The sequence below is a fragment of the Perissodus microlepis genome, chromosome 5 (genome assembly GCF_051167445.1).
Source record: "Perissodus microlepis isolate ML-2025 ecotype Zambia chromosome 5, ASM5116744v1, whole genome shotgun sequence".
In the NCBI taxonomy this organism is placed as follows: domain Eukaryota; kingdom Metazoa; phylum Chordata; class Actinopteri; order Cichliformes; family Cichlidae; genus Perissodus; species Perissodus microlepis.
The window spans coordinates 22,681,523-22,696,997 of record NC_140465.1 but is presented as its reverse complement, the minus strand read 5'-3'; the positions used below and the strand labels follow the sequence as shown (position 1 = coordinate 22,696,997).

The 15,475-nt window shown below is 38.5% G+C and overlaps 1 protein-coding gene across 2 annotated transcripts in view; it reads left to right on the top strand.

Moving 5' to 3' along the window:
* The window catches only part of slc38a3b (solute carrier family 38 member 3b), a 32,248-nt gene that overhangs the window by 13,301 nt on the left and 3,472 nt on the right, over positions 1 to 15,475 (top strand). For both annotated transcript variants that reach the window (XM_084928853.1, XM_084928852.1), the window contains 12 exons: positions 73 to 188; positions 1,942 to 2,015; positions 2,554 to 2,646; positions 4,484 to 4,565; positions 10,792 to 10,874; positions 12,377 to 12,435; positions 12,796 to 12,969; positions 13,147 to 13,226; positions 13,309 to 13,409; positions 14,057 to 14,181; positions 14,274 to 14,418; positions 15,353 to 15,456. In XM_084928853.1, the coding sequence (XP_084784979.1) occupies positions 73 to 188; positions 1,942 to 2,015; positions 2,554 to 2,646; positions 4,484 to 4,565; positions 10,792 to 10,874; positions 12,377 to 12,435; positions 12,796 to 12,969; positions 13,147 to 13,226; positions 13,309 to 13,409; positions 14,057 to 14,181; positions 14,274 to 14,418; positions 15,353 to 15,456 (1,236 nt within the window). The remainder of the gene's footprint in view (positions 1 to 72; positions 189 to 1,941; positions 2,016 to 2,553; positions 2,647 to 4,483; positions 4,566 to 10,791; positions 10,875 to 12,376; positions 12,436 to 12,795; positions 12,970 to 13,146; positions 13,227 to 13,308; positions 13,410 to 14,056; positions 14,182 to 14,273; positions 14,419 to 15,352; positions 15,457 to 15,475) is intronic.

Sequence of the window (15,475 nt, the reverse complement as noted above, 5' to 3'; positions counted from 1 at the left end):
TTAGGTTTTATCTTAAATTGGCATTTAATGTATACTCTGTTTTTTATTTATTTATTTATATTGCATTTACAGTTTGAAGGAAAGACGTCTTTTGGCATGTCGGTCTTCAACTTGGGCAATGCTATTATGGGTAGTGGAATCCTGGGTTTAGCTTATGCCATGGCCAACACTGGGATACTCCTTTTTTGGTGAGTAAAAGAGTTTTAAAACAAAAAATAAAACAAGTTATGTGACATTTTTACAGCAAATCAAACTTACAGAGATGTCTGAATATTGTCTTTAACATTTCTTTTGTAGGAGGATACTTGTTCACCTTTTATCATTAATTAGATTGATACAACCCTATTTCAAGCCTCGTACAATAGCTTTTACTGTATGGGGACAGTCTATTCTATATCTATCAGCATATAGAAAGTTCTGTAGCAGGTAATTTCAGTTCCTCCCTTATGGATGGATCTACATATTTTACACTGGATGTCTTTTCTGGCACAATTCTCCCATTAATACTCCCAAATGGGAGCAGACTGGCTTGTGACCTCTTGAGGCTGGTTTTGTAACCCCTACTGGTCTCAACACAGGGATCTTTTGTATATTAAGGAAATGTGTTAACCAGTACACTATGGAGCTAGCATATGGAAAACTATTTTGAGACTAATTCTTAGAACTATGTTCTCATGGCAGTGCCAAGAAACCAGTGAAGACCTCAGGAAATATCTTCACCTAGGAAAGGAATTTTCACATGGATGTAGGGAATCACAGAGATCTTGGTATAAGGAGTCATCCTAAGCGATGCTGTCTGGCCCCACATTTATATTGAACAAACAAATGTATGACAGCTTCCCACCTGTCAGCAAAAAAAAAAAAACAATTAGTCTTTTTCCAACAATTTTCTGACCTCAAGATTTGCTATTCTACTGATATGCAGTGATTAAATTGAAAGGAGGTGAACTAAGTTGTACTTCTCAAAGTAATCTGCTTTTTCAGTGCATTTATAAATAGTACTGATTTATTATATGTCTTAATGTCTTGCAACACATTATATGCCAAGATTGGTTCACTTTTATTTATTGCCTCTCTTAGGCCCCAAGCCTCCTTGCCACATAGGCCATAGAAAGGCCACAGCTCAGAATAACTGAACCTCCAGACCCCATAGAGGCATCCATACAGACAGCTGCTGTTAGACCATGACCCAGGTTTTCCTAGGCATATAGTTTATGTTTAAGTAGCTGCAAAGAAGTGAGACTGGAGCAGAAAATGGCCTCAGCGTCTGGTGAAAGCAGGAAGTCAGTTTAGTTTATACAGAGTAGCTCTTGTACTGAAGGAACCTATAGCCTCATGAAATCTTCCTATTAGTACTTGCATTAGAACTGTATAGTGTATGATTAGCACAAATATAGTTAGACTGTAATATTACATCAAGCCAAATTTAACACATACAGAAAAATAAGTAATAAATAAGTACAGCAAAATAAGTATGTTTATAGATGTCTGTATTATAACCACATTAATGCTAGAACAGGTGTTTCAGCCACTGAAACAGCTATCCAGACTGAAAAAATACTACTGAAAATACATGATAGTGCAAGGTTTATAGATCTGGCTGGAATAAGTATTTTTAACAGTTGCAATTAAAGTTGATATAAACACTTCACATATAAAGGCTAATTTACATCATGAAAAGCTGACAGATGTAAAGCACTTTATGAATGAGATTAGTATGGAGAGCGGGTTTGAGACAGGTGACAGGTGGTTTACCAAAATAAAAAACCTGGAGTCAGAAACTGATTTTTTCTTGTGTGGTCATATGTACTGTGTGGCACAATCAGCTGATGCAGTCAGTGCTAATTTATGACCACAAAATATCATGAATCAAAAAAACAAATTTCAGGATAATAGTAGTATAGAAAATAACGAGTGTGTGACTTTTGTTTTTTGTCACAGGTTTCTTCTGACTGCAGTAGCAGCTCTGTCATCCTACTCTATTCATCTGCTGCTCAAATCCTCAGGCATTGTTGGTAAGGATTGTGTCATTTCTCAGTGTTTTGAAAAGAAATGGTACAATTACATGTTGTAAAGTTCTCACATCGAAAATCCCTTGGAGATTGCTATTGTGGTTGCCATTAGAAAAGGACAGCTGGTAAAGTTGAAAAGATCAAAAACCGCTTAATGTCAAAGAGTGCTTGACTGAAAAAAAGTTATGTGAAAAAAACTTTATCAACAAATAAAGTATTCATAATTTAAATGTATTTTGACAAAAGTCAATTTTGTATAGACGGATTTGATTTTCAGTCATCGCGACTTGTGTAATGCCCAGTCTCATTAAATAAAGAAATTTAGTTTTGTTTTTTTATTCCATAATTTGAGGTTTCGCTGAGTTAAAATTGTCTAGGCAAATTTTAAAAATAGAAAAAAAAAAGTCATGTCAGCGTACTCTCTATTTATCTAAGTTGTGCAGTCATTTGTCAACCCCTCTGAAAGCGTCTCGTTGTGTTCCTTGGACAGAGATCTTAGCAAATATAACTGAATTTGTGATTGTTTGTAATCTGCTTACAGGAATCCGAGCTTATGAACAGCTGGGGTACAGGGCCTTTGGCAATCTTGGAAAAATAGCTGCTGGCACAGCAATCACCCTGCAAAATATTGGAGGTGAGGAGACAGTGTAGGTTTGGAACATGTTCGCTCATGTGTTCTTCCACTGGCCTGTAGCTATAAACTGAATTCACTTCAATTCAATTCTGTTATATGCTTATTGCACCAAATCACTTCAAGGTGCCTTATACTATAACTATAGTCAAATAATCCATTAGTATTACTTTGGCTTTTGGTCCTATTTATAAGTTTGGGATATGATAGAGTATTAACAATGAAGTAGCTGCTTATAAGTAGCTGTATTCCTTGTGATTTTGACATTAAAAGATTTGCTCTTCTTACTGACCAGAGAGTTGTTGAGACAAACTAGGTCATACCTTCTTCCTTAAGCATGAACTACTCAACCCAGCTTCTTAAGAAAAAAGCCATAGTTTACCCTGTTGATTTCAGAATTATTAAAATCACTAAAGAAAGCTACTTTTTTGCTGCTCCCTTGTCATAAGGGGTAGTGTGTGTAAATCACAACACCGTTTTTGAAAAGAAAATAATCATAATCAGTCATCAGTATGAGTTATATATTTTATAAATTCTAACACAGATTTCAACCATTTCTAAGCAAAGAAGCAGCCACAATTAATGTAGTCACTTGAGTTAGGCCTAGGATATAGCTCCTCAGGCTGGTTTAGATTGTACCTTTTAAAAAGAACATATTCGGAAATCAGTAAGTTTTTCTGATCTCTGGCGTTCCACAAGGCTCCATCATTGGTCCTTTGTTGTTAGAAAAAAAACATGTCTGCAGTTACTTGAAAATGGAGCTGCTTGATTACTAACAGACTCAAAAAGATAAAGCTGCTTTCCTTTCTTCACTAACGATTAGCTTTGGTACTGATTGTAAGATTACATTTGATGATTACATTTAAAGCATTTCATGGCCTACAACAACAAAAACATTTCATCAAGTGAAACTGAAGCAGTCAGTTCTATGAGTGTCATCGGGCAACAGTGGCTTTTCCTAAGACCAGAGTCAAGACAGATGAAAATTATCTGTGAAAGTCACCTTAGATTATCACAGTCATTGATGTTTTTTTGTTTTGTTTTTTTCACTCTTTCTTTAAACTTGACTTTAAAAATGTTCTTAAATGCATTTTCCAGCTCTATCTTGTACTTAATTATTTATTGTAGGAGAGCTTGATTATATGTTTTAGTGTGATGTGATTTAATGTGATTTTAATGTGCCTCGCAAAGCTTCTTAAGCTCTAAATTAGTCCATAATTGAGATAACCCCATACTGATTTCATAACTAGTTTTCTGCTACTACGTGGTAAGATCTGGTACGATCTGTATCCAGATAAATGAAAAGGGGGAAATATGTTAATGCAAGCCGTAAACGCACAAGCATGTCACTGTGATCAGTCATACCACTCACTCCCACTAACTTCACCTGCTCCTTCTAACCAAAACATTCTGACAGAAGTTGCAGATATTACTCATAGGTATAACAATTGCACTGTAAAGAAGCTACATAGCATAATTGTCATTGGAAAACTGACCTTATTTTTCAACAAATACACATTTTTGCTTGAAAGGTAACAGAGTCTATCGTCCCAGCTCAGCTAAGTTATAATCTTAAACCTGTTTCAAAGCAATAAAGTTTTGGTGCCAACGATAAATACTGAAAGTAGTAAAAGTTAGTAAAAAATCCAATTTCCCAAAAGTACAAAGGACGTGACCACAGTGTCCGCAGTAGTAGCGACGGCTGTGTCACCTATGTAAACATGATGTGGTAAGTGTACTTGTGTCATGGTTTTTCTGATGTCTGTTTGGTTAGCGTGTGTACTTGCACTGTGGTTTACTTCACCACATGTTACATTTCCCCTGTCTTATCTTGTTACAGCTATGTCCAGCTACCTTTACATTGTTAAATCCGAGTTACCGCTGGTCATCCAAGCTTTCCTGAAGGTTGAGCCCAACAGCGAGTGAGTCTTGTCATTTATGTCCTTTTCAGTATTTACACCACCGGGCTGACATGAGCACATGAGTCTTGCCTGTTGTTGACCCAGAGCTGAGACACTGTGTGCAGGGTCATGGGGCCTGGCCCAGTTTGCAGCATTTACTGAGTCAGTTGGTTTGGGGGTGTAATGAGAATGGGAGCCTGGAATTGGCTGAACAACAGGAAGGACATGATTGGGCATCTGATACTAAAGCACACAACATCAATCCTCACTACTGTCAGCTTGTAGAGGCAAGCACTGTCCACGTCAGAGTTATGCCAGAGACACGGTCTGCATAAGGCCACGGAGGACTGAAGTAGATTCCAGCTGTCTGTTTAAATCTAAAAAAACCTTGTGCTCAAAATGGATTGCAGCTATAATACTTATGTGCTGCAGCCTAGACGGTCTGAGGGCAGATATTCAATAACTCAAGATACTCAACAGAATACTTTATTCAGTTCAATTTAGTTTTATATATATAATGCCAACTAGCAGGATTACACATGTCAGGGCATAATGTGCAGACCTTCTGAGTTAAATGGGCTTGACACAAGATTTTCATCTAAGCAAGGGGCTTGTTCCAATTGTTGCTCGTTTGTGTATTTTAGTGGAATTTTCCCCTTGCTTGGATAGACTCCAGCCTCCCCATGACCTTGTATTCAATAAGCAGAAGGGAATGAATGATGCATGGACTCATAATTACATAATTGTTCAAGTCGTAGGTGCTTCAAATATTTCAAGTCATAAAAAAAGACCTTCAGCTGTAAGGGGTCTTGCAACACATAGTGTGGCAATCCAGAATCCTGACCTCAAAATTATTAAGTCTTAAGATTAAGATTGAAACCAACTGAGACAACCTAAACCAGGGGTAGGCAACCTTTCTGATGGCGAGTGCCATTTAAAATTTCCTCAGAAGTCAGTGTGCCATATGATTGCATTAGCAATAAATTTAACGCTCTATATTAACAGTTACACAATATATAGAACCACTTTATAGAATGATATTTGTTTGCAGATGTTGGCAGCTATCAGTGAATAGTTATCAGCTATTTTGAAACAAAAAAAGACACTTTTTATCCATAACAAGAACTCCATAACAGCAAATGGACTGTACAACAGAAAATGCAAATGCTATTTATGGTCTCCTCACAACAATGATAAGAAAAATAAACTAAGCCAATATGGCATGTTTGTTAATACACATGTTAATGTGATCTCTGGTCTCCCACTCAGAGACACAGGTCTCCGAGTGTCCAGCATTCAGACGGTTACCTGAGGACACTCTTCATGTGAGAGAAAATCTGCTCACACAGATATCTAGAGCCAAGTACTGTCAATAAGGCCTCTGCAATGTTCTGAAGACAGTTAAACTTGTCAGGTGATGTCCAGCGGGTGAAAATGCAAGTTCCATGAACACGCACAGGTGTGGATTCCAGCTGCTTTGATGTTGCATTAACTGGCATTAACTCAGCCAGCTAATGCGAGACAAATCTAGCTGCTCATTAAAGATTTCTGGTTTGATCCGAAAATAAAACATTGGTCCATACACCTGAAAGTCCCAAAAACGCATTGTGTCTCGAGTCTACGGATGTATCCGTGTATTTCCGTGGTGCTGATGGTGAGCGAACAGCTCCTGAAGCTTTTGAAGTGTCGGAATGTAGAAAGGTAACAACGTCCCTCTCACCAGTAGGCTAAGTTATTTTTAGCCAATTACAAGTTGAATCTGGTAGTTGGGGTTGTTAGCTAAGATACCATCATTAAGAAGCGGCACAACTAATGTGTCTTTGCGAGCTGATTTGCGATGTGCACCGCTAGCACGGCCATTTATTTTTTAATGCACCTTCTCAGATTAATTCACTGCGTGTTGTTCCCCTGGGCTGGACTGGGACAAAAAACAGCCCGGGCATTTTGACTAGAGACCGGCCCACCAGGTATTAAAGCTATAAAGCCTTTTGAATGAAAACAAACGCTGTTGTGACAGTGATGTACAGTCTTGTTGGTATATGTATGATTTCTATACATTTTACATCAGATAAAAACTTTGGTTGTAAGTTTCAGATAATTATTTAATAAAAGTGAGACATTTTAAAAGAGAATAAGAAAGTATTTCTTTGTGCCCCCCTTTCCCTGTTAATGCCCCACCTGGCCCCCCTGGCAAAACTTTGCTAGATCCACCCCTGCACAGTTACCAGCTGTCAGCTACTTAGAAAAGGATCCTGGTGTTATTTGTCTCTCAGAAACAGTTCATAACTTCCCTTCAACTCATTCATGTCACCTAAAAGGTAAACCTGTTTCTCCATCACCTGTTCAGCTCTGATGATTCAGTAAGGACATCTCCTGGTTTCATCTTCATGTTTCCCTCTCACCACATATCCAAACCAATATCATGACCAGCAGCTTTTACAGCTGTGGCTCCAGCAAACATCAGCTGATACTAGGAATTAATATTAAATAAATTCTAACAACAGCTGATCAAGCTTAAACGTGCTGCTGTTGTTTAGTGCTACATCCGCTCGTTTCCTCTTTCTGGCGCAAAGTGGGCGATAAACAAACAAGAGAGAAAAGCCGATCAGCTGATCATTGATCAGTTTCATGATTGAAGTAGCAACAGGAGAGGGAGGGGAGAGAATGAGAGAAGAAGAAGCAACTCCAGCTTTGTGTCTTTTTCCATCCTAGCTGAAGTCCGGGACAAACTGTGTCCCTTCTCAGCTCAACACCAAACGCATAATATTTTCTCTGAATGCGGGACGATTCCGTCTTTTTACGGGAAGGTTGGCAACTCTACTAACTAATCTTATGAATAAAATAAAGTTCAACATCAGTAACATCATAGCACCCACCCAGCTGTATAGAAACTCCGTCATGCTAGCTAGTACGCAGTACGAGTTATTGTAACTGACTGTAAAAAGTCAGCACAACGAAAATAAACTAAACTTGGTTTATATCTGACCCAGATAGACTGCAGGTCATAACTTCTTACCTGAAGTTCAGTTCACCTGACACTTGGACCGGCGGCCACCTTGGGTCTCTCCTCCTGCCTCCCCTCTCCCTCATCCACCTGCTGGTCTCCACCACTTGTTAATTTTACTGAATCTGTGGAAGCTCCGCCATAGCCACCACCAAACAACTGAGTTATTTTTACACACCGGCCAGCATCTGGCCAATCCACCACCTTTCATTGTTTATACCGTTACAAAAAAAAAGATAATCGGCCCACCGAGGAAATGCCTGGTACGCCCGATGGCCAGTCCAGCTATGGTCGTGCCATCAGTTAACCCTTTGCGTGCCAGCTGTGGCACGCGTGCCTAGGGTTGCCGACCCCTGATCTAAACCCACATAACAACAGCAGTTCTCTCGTAGTTCTCAACCTACTTCCCACCTACGTTAAACGCTTATAGCCAAATGAGATAGATGTATTGAGCTCTGTAACTGCTCTACATGCCTTGCACACACACACACGCACGCGCGCGCACACACACACACACACACACACACACACACACACACACACACACACACACACACACACACACACACACACACATAAATGACAGCAGCAGGTGGTGTAAAATGGGGTGCCAAATTCTGAGGCTGAGGATAGGTCAGCTCAGGGCCAGCCCTTTAGCAACGGAGGCACACTGTGTTCATGTCCACTCGATGAACCCTGTTGTCCAAATTCATGGCGTCACAGCAACTAAGAGGAATGAGGGGTGTGTAGTGGGTCTGCAGCTTTATTTATGACTAGTGGCTCTTGAATTAGAAAGCTATCGTGTGGTGCAGAGACAGCCAAGTGCCTTTCACTCTGCCTGAGTTTAAGTAGTTTGTGCCAGTGCTGAAGTAGATCTGAATTGGTTGGTGTTGTTTTATGTAGGGTATGGGAAGTTTTTTTTGGCAAAATATAAAGGGTCCAGTGATGTCCAGCATGTTCAAATGCAGAGAGGCTGAGACATTTGGAAACAGTAGCTACTTTGTTGATTTTTTCTGTCTGCCAATCGGTTCTATAAAAAAACCTGTTAATCCAACCTAGGGTTGTCACTCTATGAGAACAGTGAAAGTTAAATCAAAAACTAATTTTGAGGGAGAGAAAACCAAAACTGTTTGTATTGTCACTATTGTCACTGCTAATGCAACTTTGGAAGCTAAATGTTAAAATACTGCTAGTCAGACTAACACAGTTTACTTCCAAAGATTTCATTTGACTGAACTTGGATTTGAACTCTAGACTTGACTGGACAGAACTCATCCCAAGTGCAAGTGCGCCTGCATGTGAAAGCTGCTCTCATTTGACCTACCGCCTAAAAGGCCAAAGAAGACATGACCTATGATTTGTGCAACTTCCCCTGCTTTTAAGTGACTCGCCCAAATTCGCATGCACGCATGCATACACAAATAAACACTGGTAGTGTCAGAGATCACACTGTGTTCCAGCATGTAGGACTGTGGCAGACAGCCGATCCTACTCATTGTGTTTCTTGCAGGGTTAAGAATAACAGGCTTAGCAGTGAGAAACAGGCTTTAGGGGACAAAGACTTTCCTATGCACAGGATTTAAGAGACAGTTGACTTTAAACTGCATGTTTGTGTGGTCCCATTTGGCTCTACAGCTCCTGATGTTTTAAGTTTAGACAGGTAAAATGACTATAAACATGCTGTTTCACCACATTCATTTATTTATATTCACAGATGCCAGGTAGATAAAGCGCTAAAGTTCACAGAATAACTCGCTGTATGGATAAGTATAAAAAAGGCACTGTAAAGTGCTTAGATAGATTAATCCCACTGGAAAAAAGTCATATAGATGCCACTGCATTCCGTTTAGTATAACTGATGATTTGAGTAGTGATTAAAGACAAATAAATGTTTTTAAAACTTAAATATATTATGTCCATCCTTTATTACACAGCTGGATCACAGTGTCAAATCAATAAAAGCTATATCATAAAAGAAGTCAGACTCTCTGCAGCATCTCTAACTGCACCCTAACACCTGACAACTGAGTGTCAGCATTTATACAGTGGTTAACAAAGTTATTAGACCACCTGTCATAAAACAATAAAACACAAATATTTCAGTAATCTGTGAAGAACGTATTTAAAACTCAAATTTATAGCTGTTCTTTGGGCAAATAACAAAAGGAAATAATGTTTTTATACCCAAATTTGAGCAGGCGCAGTTGATTGGTAGGTAAATAACTGTAATTCGGTATCTTGATAAAATATAAGAATGTCTTTTACTATTTTTTCTGCTTTTTCTGAAAAACAGTAAATTTGAAAATTTGTTGATAACAACAATACATTTATTTTACAATTAAACTTAAAAAAACACCCATAAATAATGATTTTGGTAATTACTAGTACTGTTATTTAGTCAATTGGAGAATAAACCTTCGCAGGTTTGCACCCTCTGAACCTGCGCAGGAAGTGTCAACAACAACAACAGGTTATGACACAGGTTACAGTGTAGGTTATGGCGTGGGTTACAAGATAGTTTACAGTGCAGGGTTTCAGCAGGGTTTGCAGATATGACAGATACCACGGTGTAGATTTAACACAGAAGTACGAAGCCACTGTAACACTAACATTTGTCTACATGTCCTTAGAATAAACATATACATGTAATCTCAGCTATTGAGGTTGCACAACAGAGATATTTTTTTTTGAATGAATTTCACAAGATATTTGTTCAGAGTGAGGACATGTCTGGGGACCTGATGATGACAAACTAGCAGAGCTGTAGAATGCGAACACTAATACTTGTCTGATGTCTTTTTTTCTGTTTGAAAGAGAGGATAAAGTGTCTGACAGGGACTTTAAGCTGATACTGGTAACATTTGCTGACTTCTTCAGTCCTAAGATGTTTAGGCACCATAGTGTTTTGCTTTACTGCAACTGTGACCTGTCATATAAATAATCTGAGTTATGCAACACACTATTCTAGTACTTCTGTCGAATAAGCAGACACATTTTTTCCACAATCTTGCGGCCAAGGGTGTTCCCAACAGGTTACTGTTGGCCTGACAAAATGGGGTACATCAACCATTTGGACCAACAGATTTTTAACAGCCTTGTGTCACAGATTTAGCCGCACTGACATTTTTAAACGTACAAAAACAGCACTAACTCTATGCTACATGTAGAGAATGAAGAAATATGTTACCACCACACACTCTTACCAAAAGCTTACCAAAATAAACTAGATTTTTCTCCAAACAGTCTGTGGTACTTGAACGGAAACTACCTGGTCATCATGGTCTCTGCCAGTATCATCCTGCCCCTTGCTTTAATGAAACAGCTTGGTGAGTATAATGTAAATATATCTTTGTTATGGGAGTACTGTTTTCCACTTCCATTTACCAAAGAAAGCTGCTAGTGTGTTGGAACATGCTATAATAATACCTTTTTACAGATATTAGAAAACTGTCACAGCTACAAATTGCTTCACAGTTTGAATAAAAGCCATATATTAAAGATAAATATGCACGTTCGAATGTACAGACACATAAACAGGCACATAATCGAACATATGGTCAGAAGCTCATTCAGACATATAAGCAAATAGTTGTAAACTATGGCCAAAAATAAAGGGATGAGGATTAAGGGAAAGCTAACCTATAAAAATGAGTTTTCAGCAGTCATTCAAAACAATTATCAGAATCAGCTAACATGTGATCTAATGCATACATCAGACAGTGATGATGTTTTTTCTCCCTACAGTTGCCCTGCTGTTAAAAAAGAAAACAAAAACAAAAACATCCTCTTTTGAATCAGACCACTAAGGCAACTTTAACCTTATTGTTGACACAATACTAAAGCGAGTGGGCAATTGCATATAGGTGAATGTATAGGTGTTTTCTGCACACACAGTGACCAGAGATAAAAGATAAGCTTGAAGCAGATAAAAAAGCCAAATTCACTGATCTGTGAGTCTAGCCAGACTTCCAGGACCATGTACACATCACCAGCGGGCTTAACTTTCCAATATAAATAATAGATTATTTGAATTCCCTAAGAGAAAAAAAAAAGTAATAATATAATATGTAATATAATATACTAATAATCAATAGCTAGTGAAATAATATAAAATATGTATGTTGTCTTCACTTAAATTTACAGTTTGACTTACATTTTTTTATTTTTAACTTAATTAAATGTTTTTTCTGTTTAAAATGGATCTCCATGGCAGCTGGGCAAGGTTCCTGCATAACAAGTATTATGTGTTTACAGTCTATATTAACAGTTAATGTCCTTTTATTCAGCTACTCATTGTAACATAGCTTCTTTAAAGTAGTTTTGCTCCTTTTATTATACTCCAGAGTAGTGGGTTTGAGTTTTTGGGTTGTTTTCTTGCAGTGCATTTATCTAACTCGTGCATTTGCCAGTTTGTGTTCAAGAAATATTTTCTATACTTAGAAGTTATCAGTTAAGATTATTTGAAATTAATCCAACTTATCTAATAATTTTTGAAGGCAAAGGTATGTACATTGCAGTCAAGCAATTAGTGCGTTCTTGTCCTACCCCTCACAGTGAAAACAGCGGGCTGTTCAGTTAAAAATAATTTCTCCTGACATAATCGCACTCTCAATTCCGGCATATTCTGCTCGTTAATACACAGTATAAACATGCCGTCTTTGCCCTCACAGTGCTGTGAGGTCACTCTGTACATTTTCAGGATGTTATTGCAGTAGCTTCATTTATGACAAGGAGCATCTAAAGCTAATGCAGTTAATAGTGGTTCCAAACAACACATGAATTCAGTCTGAGGAGCAGTTATGAATTTTCTCGTTCTCTTTATTTTCAGGTTACCTTGGCTACACCAGCGGGTTTTCTCTCAGCTGCATGGTGTTCTTTCTCACTGCAGTAAGTTGGTCCAACACACACAGTGGCACATCAACACAGTCACTGCGCACACAGAGCCTCTTTTGCTCTGGCATGCCTTCCTGGCATACACTTTATGTTGCTAACTTTTCCATCCTTGTCTCTATTTTTGGTGGAATGTGTCAGTGTTTGATAAGGCTAATATAAGAGCTACTACAGACATCAGAGGTTCAAAGTTAAATCTGTCTACTTAGAGGCTGAGTGGCCCTAATCTAGATTGAAATGGTTTTTCTAAGTAGTTGTTGATAACTGGAGGATGTTTTTTTAATGACTGACATATCACCTTATCTTAATTTTTCATGATATTCCTGTTTGTTCTTCCACATGTTGCCACATTTGCAGGTTATCTTCAAGAAGTTTCAGATTCCCTGCCCCTTTGAGGAGTTCTCAGTGAATGGTACCGCTTCCCACCTCAGCTTGAACGATTCAGTCCATATCCATGAGTACAACAACGGCGTGGTTCACGAGGATGATGACTCCCACTGCACCCCACGCATGTTCACCATCAACCCACAGGTAGGCGGCTGAGATGAAGAACCGTTTGTATCTGTGGATCTGTATCGCTTTCGAATATTGAAAGCCAGAGATGCTGAGATGCTGTAAATGTATTTGCTAGTTTCCACACATGTATGCGGCGAAGCTCAACTGCGCTGCTAATAACAGACAGTCATGTGTTTATGTGTCTCTTAACAGACAGCATACACCATCCCGATTTTGGCTTTCGCTTTTGTTTGCCACCCTGAGGTCCTGCCCATCTACACTGAGCTGCGCAAGTGAGTCGCCCATCTGTAACCTGCAATGTTTGATAACATCTCAGTGCAAAATGTGGCATTAATGTCCACTCTTTGATTTTAGCCCATCAAAGAAGAAGATGCAGAAGGTGTCCAACATTTCCATCTTAATCATGTACACCATGTACTTTCTGGCGGCTCTCTTTGGCTACCTGACTTTTTATGGTGAGGGCAATTTTCCCTGACATTTCTTTTACGATTGGTGTTTCAGTACCAGCGGACGAATACAAATGGCTGTGTTCATATCAAGTGGACAGAACAGTGATAGATATTAAGTAAGACAAAAGGAATCTAGTTTGGGCTGGAACATATTTGACTAGGGAGATTAGGTTTTTTTTAGAGGGGCAACTCAGATACGGTGTTAAAATGTTCAATATACTTTACAAATCTTGCAAAAAATAAAAAATAAAAATCATTTTCCTTGCAAAGGAATAGCTTTTCCTTGTTGTTAATTGTTAGTTATTGTGTATTAGCTATTAAGTGCCATCATCCAGACAATCTAATGTGGTTTCTATAAAAGCGTAGTAACCTTTTTCATAGAAAAATCAAATCAGGGGTTTTGTTTTGTTTTGTTTTGTTTTGTTTTGTTTTGTTTTGTTTTGTTTTGTTTTGTTTTGTTTTGTTTTGTTTTGTTTTGTGTTGTGTTGTGTTGTTTTGTTTAATGATCCCATCCTTTACAGAATTTGCCTCTACTGTGTTACATGGAACCCAAGCGCCCTCTTGTGGAGATTGTTTGTCATGGTATGCTGTCCACAGTTGCTGAGTAATGAGCTCTTGCGCAGCTAAACTAGATTCTGTTGGTATTTCTGTAGGCAATGTGGAGCCTGAACTACTGCACACATACAGCCGGATTGATCCTTACGACACTTTGATCCTGTGTGTGCGAGTGGCTGTCCTTACTGCTGTAACATTGACAGTCCCCATTGTGCTGTTCCCAGTAAGTGATGCCTTTTATTTCAGTCTTCATTTAATGATTAAATTAATATTGTAACATTATAGTGTTTCTAATGTGATTTTTTTTGCCCACAGGTGCGTAGAGCCATCCAGCAGATGATATTTCCCACCAAATCTTTCAGCTGGTTACGTCATATTGCCATCGCTCTCATTCTTCTCACCTTTATTAACATGTTGGTGATATTTGCTCCTAACATTCTGGGAATCTTCGGCATTATTGGTGTGTATAATACTGAACGTAAAGTTGGAATAATATCAAAACAGTAATGTTTTTCTTATGCTATGGAGTCTGAGACTCAAGAAGAGGGGGTATAATGCCTAAATCTCCAAGAGGCAGTAAGGGAACTGATAGGTTGGATTTATTTATTTGTATACACACACAAACAAATATTAAATGTTAAAAACGTGACCAGTGTCATGGACACACTGACAGCTTAAGTCAATATTTTTGTTCCACTTTGTTTTCAGACTGAGGTCATGTTTCATAGGTTACAGGTAAAAGTATAAAACATTAACTTTAGGGACTACTGGGTACTTCCTCAAAGCAAGGGTTTACGTACAGAGTTTACCTGTTTTTGAATCTATGCACAGAAGCAGAAAAAATAAAGGATATAATAAAAAGAGCTGTTTTCAGATTTTGCTTTTTTGTGTGCTAGCGTGTAAAACAGAGGGGATTAGGAGGATGGGATTAGGATTAGGCCCATGTATATGTTGTATAAATAATCAAAAAGTCTGAATAAAAGTATAAATTACAAATCAAGTTTACAGAAGGGCAGCAGTGACACGGTGGTTAGCACTGTGGCCTCACAGCAAGAAGGCCCTGAGTTTGACTCCACTGTCTGCCCGGGACCTTTCTGTGTGGAGTTTACATGTTCTGTCTGTGTTTGTGTGGGTTATCTCCGGGTACTCCGGCTTCCACTCACAGTCCAAAGATATGCACTTAGTGGGGTTAGATTAATTGGTGATTCTAAATTGGTTGTCTATCTCTCTGTGTTAGCCCTGTGTCAGATTAGTGACCTGTACCCCCTGGAAGAGAACGAATGGATCGAGAATTTAGAAAACAGAAAACAAACATCAACAAATAATAATGAATCCTGTGTATTTTTTTCTTATCAAAGTTTTATTACAGCATTGCATGCTTTTTTATTTTTCAGGCGCCACATCAGCTCCTTGCCTTATTTTCATCTTCCCTGCTGTCTTCTACATCCGCATTGTTCCCAAGGAAGATGAACCCATGAACTCTCTTCCTAAGATAATGGTGAGGCAATGAAAATATT